This window comes from Hermetia illucens, chromosome 6 (genome assembly GCF_905115235.1).
Source record: "Hermetia illucens chromosome 6, iHerIll2.2.curated.20191125, whole genome shotgun sequence".
Lineage (NCBI taxonomy): Eukaryota > Metazoa > Arthropoda > Insecta > Diptera > Stratiomyidae > Hermetia > Hermetia illucens.
This window is the reverse complement of record NC_051854.1, coordinates 47,143,688-47,162,840: the sequence shown is the minus strand read 5'-3', so window position 1 is coordinate 47,162,840 and position 19,153 is coordinate 47,143,688. Positions and strand designations below refer to the sequence as shown.

Below are 19,153 nucleotides of genomic sequence, written 5' to 3'. Positions count from 1 at the left end.
CTCAAAATGTGACCCTCAAAAAGTGTAACAGGTCTCATTCTCAGAACCTATCCAACCGAAAAATCTGAAAAAAATCACAGTAGTGTATCTAAACGAAATCTAGGCCTCAAAATACATTCCGTTGCGATATCTGCACAAATAAAGCTAATAATATATTGGCATATTTTAGAAACTTAGCCGGTGTCCATAACAAATACAAAGAGGAGTGGTGAGAGGGAGCTTCCTTGATGAATACCAACAGAGACATGAAGCGGTTTTGATACACCCGCCATACTTCGAACTTTACTTGTCGGATCGTGGTAGAGCAATTGAACCCAGTGCACGAGTTCTTTTGGCCCTAAGTGTTGTCGGAAAGCATACTAGATGAGTTTGTGTGGCACACGGTCAAACACTTTCTCTAGATCCAGAAATGCAATGTAAATAGGGCGATGCTTCTCACGGTGTTTCTCCATGAGTAACCGCGCAGCGTGTATTGCGTCAGTAGTTCCGCAGTTTTGACAAATCCGGCTTGATTCGCGGTTATTTCATCGATTTTGTGAATACGATTGTCAAGAATGCGTTCAAAAATCTTCATGGTATGGGAAAGTAACCGGATCGGACGGTAATTTGAACATTCTGCTGGATTACCTTTCTTTTTCCATTTTGGAATTGTGGTACTTTCTTGCCAGTCAGATGGTGTTAGGTCCCATCTCTTCGCTTTCCAGAGCTCAGATGCGATGTCGTCAGATCCTGTGGCTTTCCCCGATTTCATTCGTTTTATTGCCTCCTCGACTTCAGTTGCGCTGACAGTGAGTCCTTGAGGGTTTTACGTGGGTACCTGTCGTGGAGACTTAATCCCATGGTCTTCTTAAGACACGGATTGATTTTGTGATCACAATCAGAGCCCCGTTGTGACAGGCAACAACGGTACCAGTCTATACCAAGTGCCTGGCGTAGCTTCTCGGCCTTATGGCTAAGATCAAAGTGTAGTTGCGCTGACAGTTGCGTCCATGGTGTTTAACCTAGGTACCTGTCGTGAGACTTAATCCTACAGTCCTCTTAAGACACGGATTGATTTTGTTACCACAATCAGAGCCCCGCTGAGACAAGCAACAACGGTACCAGTCTGTACCAAGTGTATGGCTTAGCATTCATACTGGTGGATGCAAGAATTACCTAAATCTCTACCGAACTATGGAGTACGGCACCCGTGTTGATACGCAACACCACGTCGAGGCCAGAAGGTCTCTTCTCGCTTGAGCACAACCACAACCACCATGAAACTCTCACTAGGGGGGCCAACCGCAAATAACCGAGCTGTCCTCACATACAACAGGAGTTCACCCGAAGTATGTCAGTCCAGGGGCTTTCCCGGTTCCCATGGTACCAGTATACCCCTGGTAAGGTTTCGTGACCAATTTGCCACTTTAGATGAGTCCCCGTGCAGACTCGGGTCTGATCGCCCTAATTAGGTCTTTGGAGCATTCGCCTACTGAATCACGGCCGGCAGACCAAAGTGAGTACAGCGGCTTCCGGTGCCACTACTATGGAGGTTCTCCTCGACCACTTGGTTTTGGTTTGGCCGACAAGATTGCCGCCTCGTCTTCCTCACCGCCACCTCTGAGCACCAGTTGAGCTGACAGGTGGAACTGGTCCAAATGTCGGCAATGATTGTGGAAGCGGAGGATGAACAAATTTTACTGTTTCGAAGTATTTTCGCCATCTATCGGTTGCGGCTCGACGGTTGGTAAGCAAAGTACCGTTCTTGTCATTAAAACAACAGAAGTGTTCGATATCCTGTATGCTTTCGTTACGGCTTTTGGCAAGTCGATACAGATCTCTCTCGCCATCCCGAGTGTCCAGTTTATCGTACATATTTTTGTAATGGTCCGCTCTGGTGACTGCTTTCTTTGCTTCCCGGTTGGCATTCTTATAAATTTTCCAATTGGCCAGTACTTTATCGTCGAGAAATGTGGTAGTGGCTTTTTTTTCACGGACCTTCATTTCACCATCGTCATTCCAAAGCCAGGTACCTCGGTTGATGTACTGCTTACCCGGCTTCGTGACCCCGAGGGTAGCAGATGCCGCTTTGTGTTTCATGTCTTGCATTTGGTTCGACGATTCTTCCACATTCACAATGGCTGCTAGTCGCGTGAGATCATTTCTTCTCACGAAATCGCTACCATTTAATACGCGGAGGGGCAGTGCGTTCCTTACGTTGTTTTATCATCATCAACGGCGCAACAACCGCTATCCGGTCTAGGCCTGCCTTAATAAGGAACTCTAGACATCCCGGTTTTGCGCCGAGGTCCACCAATTCGATATCCCTAAAAGCTGACTGGCGTCCTGGTCTACGCCATCGCTCCATCTTAGGCAGGGTCTCACAGGGGATGGCTTTGCAATCAGTGACGGTGGTACAATGTTGGCGTCTTATAAGAATATAGTCGATTTCCATTTTACTGTTCCCATTATAAAATGTAGTCCCCCATCACACCTGTTACCGTCTGCCTTTTCACCCACATGACCATTAAGGTCGCCGGCAATGATAATATAGTGGTCAGCAGGCACGTGACAAGTCTTTTCATCGTGAAGTTGCCAGAAGGCATCTTTCTCGGCATCAGGTCGACCTGTCTGTGGTGCGTATACGATGGAGAAGTGAATAGTGCGGTCAGCTGATATATGGATGAGCTTCATCAGCCGATCATCAAATCGTTCGACTTCTTTAATGGCATCACGGAAACCCTCTGAGATGGTAACGCCAACACCATATTGATTTTGTGGGCTACCAAAATAGAGAAGTTTATAGCCTTTTTACCGCGTTCGCGTTCAATGTCGCGGCTTTTAGCACCAGACCATCGGATTTCTTGCAGAGCACAGATATCAATGCGCCTTTTCCGAAGGGCTCTTGCGGGTTCCTCGATCTTTCCAGTTAGGGTGCTAACATTTAGGGTGCAGACACTTACGTCCTGACGCTGTCCATGCGTCAAGAACCCTTGCCCATTTCTTGAGAGGACCGGGGCCCGTCCTGTCGGTTCGACTGAGTTGGAAGCCCTAGCATTTTTCCGAGGCTAGTGACTCAATCCGATCATTTTGTTTCTAATGACATTGTATCCATTTTCTTGGTCGGCCTGTCGTGGGACCTGTCACCAAGAGAGATCAGGTAGGATTTAGCATAGTTGAATAACTCCAACTATACTCTATTGATCTCTTTCCCTGATCTCAGCATTTTATTTTTGTTTTACTGAATATAGTACAAAGTACGTTGTCTCAAATCCTCCTCCTTTACCTGGACTTGGGACCAACATACTATGTTAATAGCAAATCAACCCACGATTTGCAAAGGAATATCCTTCATTGTAATGGACGTAACACTTACCCCGTTAGACACAAGCCAAAAGAAAAAAAAATACGATTCTATTGATGTAGATAGCTCGAAAATTGACTTATCCCATGCATAGGAGTCACAGATATACATATTTATTTTTTGGAACACAAATGAATTTTTTTTTTTCTCTCCTCAATAAAATAATCCGAAATCTGAATTGGTACATCTTTTCCGGTAAATCAAATTATCTGTCCCAAATGTCCTAATATGAAATTAGTATTCGTGGTCAACCCTACCAACTGTCTTCGTGCCATCGCCTACAGTTCAGTGCGCTGACGTTATATTGTCAAAAACCAAAAAGGCGCAGAGGCGAAGTGATGAATTCCATTGGATTGTGTCCGTTTGTCTGTCGTTCTTTTTTGTTCCCGATCGAGAATTCGTGTTAGAAAAAACTCGTCGCTACGTAATTGAGCAACCTCAAGTGCCCAAGTGTCTAACAAAGCGATTGAGCGTTCGGGCCAAGTGTTTACGCAGAGATTTCGGTTCAATTTTCGTGTTTCATTCTACGTCGACTTCTCTCGATGATCTCATTGCTAGGAGAGTCGAGGACATTTGTTGCAACCCACCATATACAGCCAACTGTCCATCCAAGGAGGTAGAAGGACACGGACAAATTCCGCGGAGAGGACAAGGCTGCCAGGTAATCTGCGAATCGAGTCGGGGTGGAGATGACGTGAGGTCCAGCCAGGCAGCAACACCAACAAGGACCGACTGTTGCGTGCGCCAATTGGAAATTGGCTTCCAGTTTCGTGTTGTCCCGCCCTTGATCCGACATCCTATTCGAGTTTCGTGTCTGCGCCCCGTTGGGAAAAGCACGGCAAAAGATGAAGAAACAATTCCACAAAATTAAAATAGCCGCGGAGAATCTTTCCAGGTAAATATCCGCACCTATTGCTTGTGTTGATAGTGCAATTTGTAGATAAGATTTGCGATACGCCCTAAGTCGATTGGCTGAGGAGTTGGGAGATTCGCGTGATTAGTTTGGGATTGGCAGGGCAGGGTAGCGGTGAGTCCCGAACCGCCGACTTACGTTCGTCAATGAATTGAGACATTTCCGCTAGCGAGGCCGCAATCGAAACAGTTAATCATTCACATGTGGACCTGGCTCGGACAAGCGAAGCAAAAAAGTCTTACATCAGTACCAAACCCAACAGCTCGCCCCGCAGCTCCCCAGGCGAAGGGCGCAATTGGCAATTACGTGCTCATCCGCTAATCGCTACTCAGACAGCACTCATTTCTCAATTTCTTTCATCCCGCACGTCTGGCTCGATTGATAAGGCCGCGACCAGTCCGCGGTAATCGTTTCAATTGTTGCGCCCGGTATTATCACGTCTTGGCTCTTTGCGCCCTCCGCTTTTCGCACCCACCCTTACCGCTGGGGCCGGTCGCGTTATTGACGGTGCGCTTATCTTTCTTCTTTCTCCCGGGACAAGCAGGGCCCCCGGTCTTCAGATTGCGAGCTTGGATAAACAAAAATTCATGCAGCAATTGATAATTGATTCGAATTCGACTACTGTCGCTCGTACGAGTCGCTTGGAGCTCACACGACGAAAATTTAGATGGTTTTCTTATCGGGAAGATTTGTCCGGCGCAACTGACTCATGACAGCAGGAATGCCGATTTGGTCAGGGCTGATCGTTGTTAGGCGCACTTTGCAGGCTTTGTTGAATATGTTATGGGTCGGTCGGAACTCAATGCTTTGACTCCGATAACGACTGAATTATTGTGGTTTTCAATAGAGTTTGCTTCCAACAGCGATTTAATCTATTGTGCTCCTAATTGCATTTTGCTTTGAGCATTTGGGAACAAGTTTGTATCGAGTTGAAGTGGGCAAACGAGGAATTTCTTCTGTAGTTATCCGTTGGCTCTCTTCCAAAAGTGCGTCGTTACTAGTTTACATGTCTAAATGTTCCGTTTAAAAGCTTATTCTATTGAGTAACACTGGTGGGATTAAATATTTCAGAATTTGGACCGTTGCAAACTTTTAACAGGGGACCAGGGAAAGACAACTCTCGCGGTTTTGGGAGCCTTCAAGTCAGGGAATTCCTTTCATCAACGGGCTCGGGGAAGCCGTTGCAATCCTTTTCCTGCACTGGTCGGGCTGAATCTTCTTCGCAAAAAGAAGATCCCGAAAATAATGCGCAACACCCTTCAGCATCTCTCTGACAATGTTGTCTGGAGAGAGCTCCCCTGTGTCTTCATAAAGCTGTTGACGATAGCCACCTTACCTTCCACAAGAGAAAAAGGTGTGCTCAGCGTTGTCCACCACTTCACTGCAGAGCATATAATCAGGAGATCTCGCTTTCCCAATCTTGTGCAGGTAAGACTGAAAACCTCCATGCTCACTTAGAAGTTGGGTAAGAAAGTAATTAATTTCACCGTGCGTTCGGTTCAGCCACGGATGTGAATTGCCAATGAGCCGCGTAGTCCATCTGTTGCCACTCGATAAGGGTGCGTTGACGTTCTTCACAGGCAGCCACCCCTCTTGAGTTTTCGCCTTTGCGGCTGTAGATAGCTTTACGCTTCTTAGCAAGGAGGGCAACGGAGATTACCATCACGGTTGGTTCTGAAACGGTGCGATAAGCAGACGCCACTCGCAAAGCTCCCCGTCTCGTTTACAATGTACGTCCTTGTCAAGGGAATCAGCTCATACCTCCGCGCCATAGAGCAGATCAGACTGCGTTGCTTCCATAAGATGTCTCCCAGTAGATATAGGGCCCCCAACATTCGCCATTAGCCGACTGAAGGCCGAGAGTGAAGCTGCACCCTGTCCGCTGATTTGATTTACTAGAAGAAGCTCCTCGAGTTGAGCATTAACCGCTGGTTTTGACTCTATAGTCAACTCCCCGATCGATATGGGACGCTGGATCGGGATTCTCTTTCTGGCCAAAATGACTACTTGGGTTTTTTTCCAGCGTAAGGTTGAAACCATGAGCACTTATCCATCCACTTACCCATCGCATCAATATGCCAAGTCTGCTTGGCGCCTGTTCAACAGTCCACCCGGCAACAAGTGAAGCAACGTCGTCTGTACAACCGACCAGACGCGACTCTTCTGGCATGTCGAGTCTCTAGGATGGATTGCTGTACTACTCCCGACGTGATCTCCATACTCCTCTGGCCTAGCGTCTCATAGAGCAGGGAGCGCTCTTTCAGATAATCCCTCAATATCCGTAAGAATTTTCTAGTGTGCCAATTTTGATTCCGCCCTCCCCGAAAAATGCAGAAAACGAGGGGCTCATATTCGAGTCGAAAAGATCCCACGTGGACAAAATTGATAGCTTTCGCACTCAAGATAGAAACTCATCTGGGAGGAATGCCGCAGTGCATGCCCAAAGATATAAGATCTACACACAAAGTAACGATTTCGATAAAATGACATAGAAAGGTGAAATTTCCACTGCCTCGAAGGAACAATTTAAGTTGGAAGAACTTGCTATGGCGGAACCCAAACGGCTACAATACAAATACCAGCGGAGACGTCGCAAAATCGCCGTTTAAGAGATTAGATCTCACTAAAGAGATGCCCCATGTTTAAGCACTTCACAAAGGCAGGCACCAGCGACATTGATCGATGCAGAAAGTATCGGGAGAAAAGCCATATTGCCAGGGAGTGCTATAGTGAAGCCCATGGTGTTTTACGTAGGCACCTGTCGTGAGACTTAATCCTACGGTCCTCTTCAGATACGGATTGATTTTGTGACCACAATCAGAGCCCCGCTGAGACAAGCAACAACGATACCAGTCTATACCAAGTGCATGGCTTAGCATTCATACTGGTGGATGCAAGAATTACCTAAATCTCTACCGAACTATGGAGTACGGTACCCGTGTTGATACGCAACACCACGTCGAGGCCCGAAGGTCTCTTCTTGCTTGAGCATAACCACAACTACCATGAAACTCCCACTAGGGGGCCAACCGCAAATAACCGAGCTGTCCTCACATACAACAGGAGTTCACCCGAAGTATGTAAGTCCAGGGGCTTTCCCGGTTCCCATGGTACCAGTATACCCCTGGTAAGGTTTCGTGACCAATTTGCCACTTCAGATGAGTCCTCGTGCAGACTCGGGTCTGATCGCCCTGATTAGGCCTTTGGAGCATTCGCCTACTGAATCACGGCCGGCAAACCAAAGTGATTACAGCGTCTCCCGGTGCCACCACTATGGAAGTTCTCCTCGGCCACTTGGTTTTGGTTTGGCCGATAGGGTTGCCGCCCCATCCTCCTCGCCGCCACCTCTGAGCACCAGGGAGTGCTATAGGGACCCCGTGAAATTAGAGGGCTCAGGTAGGTTGAGTTGACAGGGGCACTGGGTCTACAAGAAAGTGCGCAAAACCCTCGGGCTCGCTATTTAGCATAGCAAGAGGGAATGCTTTAAGGAGGTCTGTTTGAGGGCGGACGTAAATCCGTGGGGGAATGCCTGTAGAATCGTGATTGGACATTTCAGAGGCCGTTCATCTCCACAAATTTTGCTGAAATCGATCAAGGGGTTATTCCCCTAGCACGAGTGGGATATTGACAGCTTCTAGCGACTTCTGAATGTGACGGCAATTCGGCAGACATCAGAAATGAGATCTATGGCAGAATAAGCCTTCGGCCTAGACGGAGTATCAAATAAGCCCTTAAGCTGGCCGTGAAACCCAGACCGGACATGTTCCGTGAGTTGTTCGAAGCGTGCATGTCCGAGGGATATTTCCTTGTTGGTACTGCTGCCTAAGGCTTCTAAACCTCCAGGTAAACCATACTCATCGACATCGGGGAAGATTTTAGAGCGGGTAATCTATCATAGATTACTCCCGCTTGTTGAGGTCAGAGAGGCCTTTCAGACCAACAGTATGGAAGCTATCAAGCTTGGCCGAGGATGCAAGTCACGGAAAGAGTAGTACCAACAAATATTGCGTGGTAGTGATTCGGCCAATTGGAATCTAGTACTGAAATCACTGGCGAAGCTTGGAATTCTCGCCTATTTCGCAGGCATTGTCGATAGTTATTTAGCAGAAAGGAGGCTTCGGTATGACACCGATAACGAAATCAAGGAGTATGTTATCCCGCGGGTGTCCCACAGGGCCCCGAATTGGGCCCATCGATGTGGAACATTATGTGCAACGATGCACTTAATTCTCCCTTCCGGAGGTGGATCTTGAAAATGCTGAATATACTCAGGAGAGTTCTGGTTTGATATTTGAGGAGGAAAACCAGAAGTGGTATTCATCATCAAGTGCCGTAAACGAAATGCCCGTGTTCAAATTGGATATTATATTATCACTTCGAAGCTGGCCACCAAATCATTGAAAGTGCAAGTATGGCTTTGGCAAGGATGATCCCGAACGTGGGAGAACCACGGTATACTTCTGAGTTGCTTATAGTCAGGGTGGTGAGCTCGGTTATGCTCTACGCAAACCTAGTTTGGGGAGAGGAGTTGCAGATTTCAGTTAACGCTGATAAACTTGGTACAGTCTACAGGTTGACAGACCTAAGGGTTTTTTTTTTTGTTTTTTTTTGGGTGGGGTACGTACAGAGTATTGGGCTCCCGAAACGGTACGTCTTCGGACTACCAACTAAAGACCTCGTCGTAAAAGAGCTAGCCTGGAACCGTTTGTCTCATTACTTCGGGCTACTCCACGAAATCTCCCGCCTTGCGGAGCCTTCAAATCAGGGAACTTCTTTCACCAACGGCGCACCAAAGCGCTAATTGGGCTCCTCGGAGCGGCCACTGATACCTACCTACCTACCTTCACCAACGGGAGGGGGGGGGGGGTGGAGAAGAAGGGAACTGTCAGTTCAAGGAATCTGCTGCCATCTGGCTCCTCCACTGGTCGAGCTCGTATCTTCTTTGCAACGGGAAGGGCCCGAACGTAATGGGCAACGCGACTCCACCTGCCAGCACTCCTCAGCATCTTCTCGGCAATGTTGTCTGGAGAGAGATCCATTGTGTTTAAATAGAGCGGCTGACGAATCTTATCCCTCCTTCCACAAGAAAAAACAAGTCGGAATACCGAAAGCTGCATGAAATGCAATAATTTGATTTCCAATAACCTTGTTAATAATAGTTGTAATAGATTTTTCGGTTGGGTAGGTTCTGAGAACTATTTGGGGCACACATTTTGACCCCACGCTCCCCTATGTTTCATCTAATATTTCTGATATATGATAAGGTCAGTTTCGGAAAGCACAAATCGAGCCCTCATTTGATATCCCCCACGACCATACTCTGTGAAAAAAGTACACCCTCCGTTCGCATGTATGAGGAGCCACCCTTCAAACTTAACATAATATGGCGCCACTCGCTGCATGTAACGGGACACATAAACCACATGTTCTCACCAAATTTCATGATAATCGGTTCAGCGGTTTCCAAGTAAATCGGCTGTGACAGACATTGAACCGATTTTAATAAGGTTTTGTTTCACACAAAATCTGAAAAAGTGTGATGGGTGTCGTCCACAACTCTATTGCAAAACACAATCCGGAGAGCATGCCTTTAAAATCTTCTACATGTAAGACTGAAAACCTCTATGCCCACGTAAGAACTGGGTAAGGAAGTAGTCAGTCCCACCATGCTCCCGATTCAGCCGCGCACCTAAGTTGTCAATGAGTCACGCAGTCCATCTGCTTCTAGTTTCAGTTTGCCAAGAGAGTTGCCACTCATCTAGGGTGCGTTATCGATCTTTACGAGCAGCCACCTCCCTTGGCCTTTCTCCTTTGCGCTTATATATGGCTTGACGCTCCTTAGCAAAAAAGACAACCGGGATTGTTCCCGCGATCATCACGGCCGCGATACGCACACGCCACGCGCAAAGTTCCCCGTCTCTGTACTTGCCCGAGATGCTTACGATTTACCTCCTTGCCAAGAGCGTCAGTCCATACCTCTGCACCGTAGAGCAGGACAGACTGCTTTGAACTCATCAGGAGACACCGCTTGCTAGACGTAGGACCCCTAATATTTGGCCCCAAGGCTGCCAGTGGAGTTAATGCTTAACGCCGAAACTCCATTTGCAGCCTTCTTCACCGCTGCTTTGATTTACAAAAAAAAGTTCATCTTGAAGTCAAGAGTCCGCCCAAGGTACTTTACCGCTGGTTTTGATTCGATTGTCAACTCACCGAACGATATGCGACGCAGGGTCGTATTTCTCTTTTTAGTTAGGATGACTATTTCGGTTTTTTCCAGTGCAAGGTTGAACCCGTGGGCAGTCATCCATCCGCTTACCTGTCGCATCAATATGCCAAGTCTGCTTTGCGCCTGTTCGGCAGTGCGTCCAGCAACAAGCTCCGCGACATCATTTGCATAGCCGGCCGGTAGCGTTCCAGAGATCCGGCACTAGGATGGATTCCTGCGCTACCCTCGACGTGACTTCCACCCTCTTCTGACCCTCTAGCGTTTCACAAAGCAGGGAGCGGTTTCGCAGATAGTAATGGAAACGAAAATATTGCGTTGGACTAGTGGAGTGACACGTTTTGATCAAATGAGGATATCCGGGATCGATATGGAGTTGCACCGATCGTGGAAAAACTGCGAGAGAGACGTCTTCGATGGTATGGTCACTGATTCGCGTCAACGAGAATTCACTTGCCAAAATTGGTCTGAACATCGAAGTCAATGGTAAACGAACAAAAGGTCGGCCGAAACAACGGTGGCTTGATACACTGGATGGGGATTTAAAAGCCTCGAAATTGCATTCAGATCAGGCATTTGATAGGGTCAAATGACGAAACCAATCACGACGAGCCGAACAAAGGCTGAAGAAAAAGAAGATCCGTAAGAGATAGTTCGGCCTGTATAGTGTGCCTAGGATGTCTTTCTATTTTACCGAATTAAAGAGGTTTCTGACGTCAAGCGTTACGAGGAGCACCACCCGTCGAGTTCTGATGAGCTCTTTTCCAGCAGAGTCAAGCGCAAGCCTCGCCACCTTCCAACGAGAAGGGGAAATGCCCTTTTCAGTCAGGTAAGCGTGGAATGCGCCGAGCAGTAGGTTTGGCCGATGTTGGAATACCAGTTTGTATACCTCTGTTGGAATATCATCGGGTCCTGGCGTCTTCTTGCTTTTCATAGAGAGGACTGCCTGATCCAACCCTTTTATAGAGAAAAGTGGACAGTCTTCTACCCTCACCGCGCCAACGTCATCATCGTGTACGGAGTGCGTGGGGGATAGTGCCCGTAAAATGCATTCCATGCCTTAAGTGAACAGGGTTTCCGCAGAACCTCGATTTTTCTGGTTACCAGTTTGTAATCGAGTCCCCAGGGGTTCCCATTCACTTCGTCGACTGCTGAGAGGATCTAGCAGCGAGCTTTTCTACAATTTATTGCACTGTGGAGTCTCCTTTTGGCTGGTCTGTACTCTGTCATTATAGTACATGCCTCCTCCCGGTCGTTTACACGTTGTGTTAAGTGGCGGAGTCTGTGACACTTCTTCTGGAGCTCGGCAATTTTCCCCGTCCAGCAATACATAGAAGGTTTGTCACGTCTCGCTGCCTTCCTGAGCAATGTTCTCATCAGACGCGCCTCGGTCCCTGCATAGGATGCCGCTTTCCTTTTCGTTGCAGGTGTTCGCTTTATCGCCTGCCTGACCGGATTTGCGGCATGTTGCCCTTCTCTCAGGTCCCCGACAGGTTGCAGACCTGTGTGCCCATAATCCAATCATCTGCAACATTTGGTTGGTGCGGCCCGGATTCATATCCTACACACTACCCAATCAATTCTGATTTTCTCGCTATTTAGAAGCTTCCTCGCGTATTGCTCCGCAACTCCCATCACAGCCAGGTTTTGGCCTCGGGAGTTTGCAGAGGTGGTATGAATCCGGACATTGGTAACCTCCGGGGGGTTCCAGACTAGAAACCAAAGCTTTTTCTCCCAGAAGCCCTTGACTGCTTCACAGAACGTAACTTTATTTGTTGTCCTCGGGACTGCATCACCCTTTGTTCTACGAATGGAAGACACTTCTGTTCCACTATCTTCGGGTTTGATCTTGTAACGGATTTCACTGAGGACTTCCGCAAAAGTCTTGCCTTCCGTCGGCTTAATAAGCAGGGCTGGCGGTCTGGTTCTCCTACCACCTTTTCTTTTGGTGCTTCGCCCTTCGTATCCGCCTTAATTAGATTTTTCTTATGTTGTTGTCTTTTGTCCCTTTTCGCCCTCTTCTTTTGAGCCCTGGAGAGTAACTGATTGAAGTCTCCTTCAGATGCTCCTTTCTCATTTTGTTTTTTTCCCCAGTTCGCCCTGCAATGGGCTTGTCTGCGATCCGTTTCGCGCTCGCAGTTTTCTCATCGAGAGGCGCGGTAGTTTCTGTTTCCTGCGGATTTTCTCTTATTCTCCATGTCCGCCTATAATATGAAATTCTGTCCAGGAGTTCCTCGAGCTCCATCAGTCCGTTTTTCATTCGTTTGCTGACGTTTTTCTTGAGGAGCGTCGCAGATCGCATGCGCTTCACAGCTGCCGCACATTTCTTAATAAGTCTTTTCTCCTCAGCTTTCGCCAAAGTAGTCGACAGCGCTCCCACACGGCTTATATTCAAAACCACTTGATTAGTTTCGGCATGAAAAAAGACAAATTTTATTTCTTAATACCAAATTGAAAAATAAAAAACTCACTATTCGCCATTAAGAAATAAAATTTGTCTTTTTTTCATTATAAAATAAGCCGGAACAACGACACACACAACCGAAGAAATAGTTTCGGCAGTTGTCTCTGTGCCTCTTTCCGCAATTATAGATTGCGTGGTACTGCCTGGATTCCCGTCTCCGTTGCAGGTGTCGCATCACTTTGCGAGTTTTCTTCTCTATATCCGCATCCCGATGCCTCGTCAGGTATTTCGGCAATTGCTGCGTCCTTCGCTGGGCGCTGGGGCGTGCGACGCATTTTCGTACTGCGTATAAACGCAGCCAGCCCACTCTTCATTCCCACTATCTTCTCGTTCGTTTTGTTTGTGTTCGCCAATAGTCAGTAATGGGTATACCCTCGGGGACAAAGCCGCTACCCCAGTTCCCTGACCTACGATTAGCTGATCCCGAAACTCACGGACGGATCAGCGCTCGCTCGGGGCAACGCGGTCTACTAACATCGGTTCAATGCACACTATCCGACCAGGGTCCCGAAGGAGCTGGCTCCTGATGCACGCCACAACTACCACCTTGGCAAAGCTTAGCTCACATCATCCTATCGACGTCGACAACGAGTTGTCGATGGGTCTGGGGACTCCCAGTGTGTCCCGGCGTATATCGGTCATTAGCAGTTCACTCTTCACCGAGAAACTTTCTCGAGGCTACTACCTAGGACGCAGGTATTATGCCAGGTAGGGATCCAAGCCTATTTGCTCGGGCACCTCAGGGACGCCGCTTCCCGTATCGTAAGCGACCCGTTAAGGACCGTGTGCTTTGCCTTCAGGACTGTCTTAGATGATGGAGCATTCGTCACTCGGAAATGATACTGATTGACAGATGTTTACAAAATGAAGCTAATCTCTCCATTATCGTAGATGAAGAATACCGTAGGGGAGAGATCTGTAAATAGATGCCAATAGCGTTGGGAACGCTCCGGAAATTGTCGGTAGACTTACAGACTGATTCCGGCCAGAGAGTGGTCGGAGAGACAACACGCTATCATCACCTATAATCTTACCCAGTTTCTCACGGGGCATGGAGAATATCGTTAGTATCTACACAGTTTTATACTGGATACCTCACTTGATTGTCAAAATTGCGATGGATTTCCAGAGGATCCAGAACATGCATTCTTCCATTATCCAAGATTTGTGGATGAGAGGAGGAGCCTAGAAGACATTCTGTCCAGGCCAGTGTGAAAAAACGAAGTTATCTTTGTAAAAAAGTCTTCTCCATTGAATTTTCATATATTTATATTTTATGATAATTCCATTACGGTTATCCCCCAATTTTCTCACTTGCAGGTCCAATAAACTGGAAAATAAAAACGATGAATTGAATAAAGTAGAAAAGCAAGTAGACAAATATAAAGATGTACTCGAGAAGATTCACAAAAAATTCTCGCCTTCCGCTGGTACGGATCAGGATCGAGAGAAGCGCATCAAGAAAGTCAACGAATATCGTTTGGCGCAGACGCTTGAGGAGACGGCGAAAGATCTGCCAGAAGAGCTGTGCTTGTTCAACGTTATGAAGAAATGTGGTAAGTTTGCTGCCGGTTCATTCCACCTATTTTCGTCTCTCAATCAGATAAACTTCCCCAACAGGTGAACTGGAGAAGAACATCGCCAATCATATTCTCGATTATGAGATCCAAACCGAAAATGATGTTACCAAGCGACTGAAGGCCATTCTAGATAATGATATCCAACAGATTTCCAATCACAAGCGATCTGTGAATAGATTCGTCACTGAGTACAACTCAGTGAAGAAAGCTCATGAGAATGCACAGCGTTCGAATGAAAGTCAGAAAATTACTTCGTTACGACAAGAGCAGGAGGATCTTGAGTTGAAATTAGAGAAGGAACGTGACCACTTGGCCGCAGAGATGTTCGCGTTGATTGGAAAAGACGAGGACATGGCAAATTGTATAAAGGATTTCGTTGAATGCCAAAAGACATATTACGAGCGAATTCTAGAGAATATTCAACAGAGTCTAAGAGATATCAATAGTATAGTCAATACATGTGATAAGAAGCGAGTTTTCGGTGTTCCGCTTATCGAGCATTTGAGTTCAACTAATAGGAGAATTTCGAAAGTGATTGAACTGAGCGTGTGCTGTCTAATTGATAGGGGACTGAATGAAGAAGGGCTGTTACGTGTTGGTTGTGGTAAGTGCTTTGTCAAGTAGTTTGTGGTCGTGTTCATTTATTTTAAAAATGGTAAACCTTTTCAGCTGGAACTAAACTGAAACGCTTAAAGAATGCTATAGACGCTCAGTACGTCAATCCTCCTCTATCGGCCGAGTATCAGGATATTCATGTGATAGGCGGATTGCTCAAACTCTACCTAAGAGAGCTACCCGAGCCGCTTCTCACCTACAAGCTTTACACCGATTTCATCCAGGCGGCACAAAAACCCACGGAAGGAGAACGCAAGAGTGCAATACTTAATGCTGTGAATCAATTGCAGAAATATAGCCCGGGGCATTACGAAAACCTGCGATATTTGACGCGCTTCCTATGGTGTCTTTGGCAGCGTCAAGATGTCAATAAAATGTCTTCGCAGAACATCGCAATTGTGATGTCACCGAATATATTATGGCCACCTGAAAGCAGTACGAACCCGATCGACTATGCCGGTCAAGTAAACAGTTCTGCAGCTGTGAATACCATAACCGAAATGTTAGTGAGTGAATGGGAACATTTCTTCGATGGCGATGTGGAGTTTTTCCAGACAATAACACGCGATGGATTATTTGCAGAGAGCGGGGCGGACGTTTCCGCGGGATTCATAACCGTTGAAAAAGATGGACCGCCATATCTGACGGAAGCAATATCACAGCAGACGAATCGCACCCATTCTCGCAGCAGCAGTCATGATACTAGTCGTATTTTAATCAACACCGATACAGATTCCATGAGACGTGGCCATTCGAATGATTCTCTGTCCGACACATCGAGTCCAACTCACGCGGACAGTCCAAGATTGCCAAACCGTCGGCGACACAATAAGCCATCAGCACCCACGCCTCCCCATAAAACCAATCCACCCTCGAGCAGTGTCCATATATATTCCGTTGTTGAACCCAAACCGAGCGATCAAAGTCACCCTGCTACTGATTTGGCTGAAGCTTCAGTCGTGATGCAGCAATCTATGAAGTGTGATAGCTCCTCCCAAACGCCTCCACTAACCACAAAGTCGGAACTAGCACAGAATTTCATTAAGCCCGATAAACCTCCCAGACCGGCTCCCATGGAATGTGCCACTTTAAATAGGTCAACATATAAAAACCGCGATAGGTTACTAAGCAGTAATAAGCCGGTGGCTCTTCCGCGGACTATCCTAAATGCCGCGAAAAGCACGGAAAATTTGTCAATACAATCACCAGATGACAATGAGCGCGTTGACATCCGCGAGAAGCCTGCTATCCCGGAGCGACCAGCAACTTTAGTGCGTCCAATCAGTTATCGCAACGAACAATTTCAAGAGATGATGCTAAAAACGGCGACAAGTGACCCAAGCCCGCCGCCACCTACCACTACTAACCTTAAGAAAGCTTCTAGTTTCCGCGGCATGAGTACAACTTCCATGAGCAACAATCCGCAACAAGCCGTGGTAGTAAAGTCACAAAATAGTCCAACTAGCAACGGGAACAGCAATGGTTGTGCAAACAATAACGGAAACAACACCCCAAACACTACTGGCCATAATAACAATCATAAAACGACTCTGGAGCGGGCACAAATCTACAGCGTGGAGAAGCAACAGGTCTCTATCATTGATGTAACTTCCTCAGAGCCGACAAGCATCACTACCAGCGTGACAACAACCGCCAACAAATCACCACTGCGGATCGACAATCCAGCCACCATTGGCGACAGTGCAATGTCCCAATCGCGCGAATTCATAGCAAATGAGAGTGGCATGCAGACATCATTGACACAGGTGCCCCCATCGCCGAGAGGATTCGATCCACGAATAAAACGGCCTCAAGTGCCAGCACCACCGCCGCCTACAAACCATCGAAAATCGGATGGTGCTTTAGGTGATTCGACGCATTTATAAAATCAATTAGCCACGCGTTACCTAGATATTTTCTTAGACCTATAAGCGTTTTTGCGAGTATTCACACTGTACCACGTTTAGAGCTGTTCGTTCAATAACTAGGACCTTCAATTTCATCCATTTAAGTTAGTAATCTTCGATACACGACATTTAACCGATAAGTTGAACGCGTCTGATGAGCCTAAGGTTTCCCGGTTCACTATCTAAAGTTGTGATAAGTTTTCGAATTAGTGATGGAGTCAATAGTCAGACAATCCAATTGTTGATTTTCAAAAGTCCCTATTTTTTGTGACCTGAAATGAAATTTCAGGGAGGCAGTAGCACAGTTTTAAACACAAGTGCAATTCCCTTCGGACCCTCACTTGAAACTTGGAGACAATTTTAGAACTTCTGGCACTGCCGGCTACGTTAAAAAATGCGCCTTCTCTCCCTGGTGCGCAACTACCGTGGCTTATGTGACGCTACAGGTTATTTCGGCAAATGTTTCAATCTACGTAACGAGTTTATCCATACGCGAAATATTGAATCATCGACCCGTCGACTTCATTTCCCTAAACTTTTGCGTGTACACGTTTCATATCATTTTTTAGGGCTATCATTGGAAATGTTAGATGGAGTACGCCTGAGGGCCCTCAAGCAAATGCGTCGCTGCATTTTCTAGCAATTGATAATGGAAATGAGCAAGGAAATCATATTTGTGACTCCGCTAGAACAATATCATTCAAGTGCATGTAATATTGTAATTTTATTTAACCCCTGTTACATCAAATTTTTTTATGGACCCTACATTATTGCTATATAAAAAAAGTATTCAATTTAAATAATATGAATGAAAATTAAAAATGATTGAATAAAAATTTTATAAAATATTAAAAAACGGCTGTCGTTTTATTTAACCTGGAATGAAGACTGGTTCGTATCGGCTCTCCGTAGATATGTGCTCATTTCTTATGAAAGTCTCAATTGATTTCTTCAAGGAGGCTGACCCCATTTTCGATCACTGCATTCTTAAAAACAACTTGCAAAGCATTAAAATATTGTACTTTTCTCGAAATTCTCAATATTAACGGAGTTATAAACGTTTAAAGTTTTCCTCAAGATTCCTCCAAATTTCCACAACTTTCCGGGCACCCAGCCGTCATCATCACGGACCAGGGAATGCAATTCGAATCTACTCTTTTCGTGGAGTTAGGAAAGCTCTTTGGCTTTAAACGGCATTGGACTACTGCATATTACCCACAGTCCAATGATATGCTGGAACGTTGGCACCGGACGGCTCACAACAATCCGTCGTGGTGGCGGTCACTGCCTTTCGTTTTTCTCGACCTCTGTACAGCCCAGCGAGAGGCGTTTTGCGGCCAGCTCAGGGGAGAATCTACGCCTCTCCGCCGACTCTGTACTGGACATCAGAGCAGGGTTAAACGACTCGGAAATGCTGCATCTACTTAAGGACGCAGTTTCGAGGAAGCGGCCAACTCTACCGTCTCGACACTCTACATTGGAGGTCAACACCTCTGGGGATCTCGAGACGTGTGACCAGGTCCTCATCAGGGTGAACGCCCCTCGGAGGCCACTGCAACCACCGTACGAGGGCCCCTTTACAGTGCTTGATCTAAGCGAGCACTCATTCAAGCTTGACATTGGTGCGGGCCCAAGTGGGTCTCCCTGTTGAGGCTGAAGGACTATTTCGAACCGGCAACCGCTCCGCAAAAGCTCTCCCGAAGCATCAGATTCGCCCGGTGACTCCCATTGGCGGGATCGCGCAGAGGGCTTACTTCGCTGAAACCACGCGGTTTGAGCTGGGGGCGGTGCATCGGAGGCGCGAACCTGGGCGCCATTGTGGATTAGCCTCCGCCACTGTATTCATCATCATCAGCGGCGCAACAACCGGTATCCAGTCTAGGCCTGCCTTAATAAGGAACTCCAGACATTCCGGTTTTACGCCGAGGTCCACCAATTCGATCGAAGCTGTCTGGCGTCCTGCCTTCATTGATGTGTAGCCAAGATCTCGCGTCAATTGCCGCCTATTCGATCTAGATAAAGGCAGTTTGTACGTCTCGGGTCGTTCTTTCCATGATGTCGATGTCGTCAGCATGGGCCAGTAGTTGGGTGGATTTAAAGAGGATCGT

General features: G+C 46.9%; 1 protein-coding gene across 1 annotated transcript; it reads left to right on the top strand.

Moving 5' to 3' along the window:
* The first annotated feature begins 3,632 nt into the window (after positions 1-3,632).
* Positions 3,633-17,889, top strand: LOC119659218 (rho GTPase-activating protein 92B). Its single transcript, XM_038067192.1, has 4 exons — positions 3,633-4,238; positions 14,264-14,499; positions 14,564-15,127; positions 15,193-17,889. Exons 1-4 carry the CDS (start codon positions 4,189-4,191, stop codon positions 17,022-17,024), a joined length of 2,682 nt encoding a protein of 893 aa, XP_037923120.1. The 5' UTR covers positions 3,633-4,188; the 3' UTR covers positions 17,025-17,889.
* Positions 17,890-19,153: the final 1,264 nt, after the last annotated feature.

What these genes read in the sequence shown, in the direction of transcription:
- LOC119659218 (XM_038067192.1), top strand. Translation starts at nt 4,189, where the DNA reads ATGAAGAAACAATTCCACAAAATTAAAATAGCCGCGGAGAATCTTTCC. An exon ending in CAACGTTATGAAGAAATGTG is followed by an intron (nt 14,500 to 14,563) that starts GTAAGTTTGCTG and finishes CTTCCCCAACAG; the next exon opens with GTGAACTGGAGAAGAACATC. An exon ending in GCTGTTACGTGTTGGTTGTG is followed by an intron (nt 15,128 to 15,192) that starts GTAAGTGCTTTG and finishes AAACCTTTTCAG; the next exon opens with CTGGAACTAAACTGAAACGC.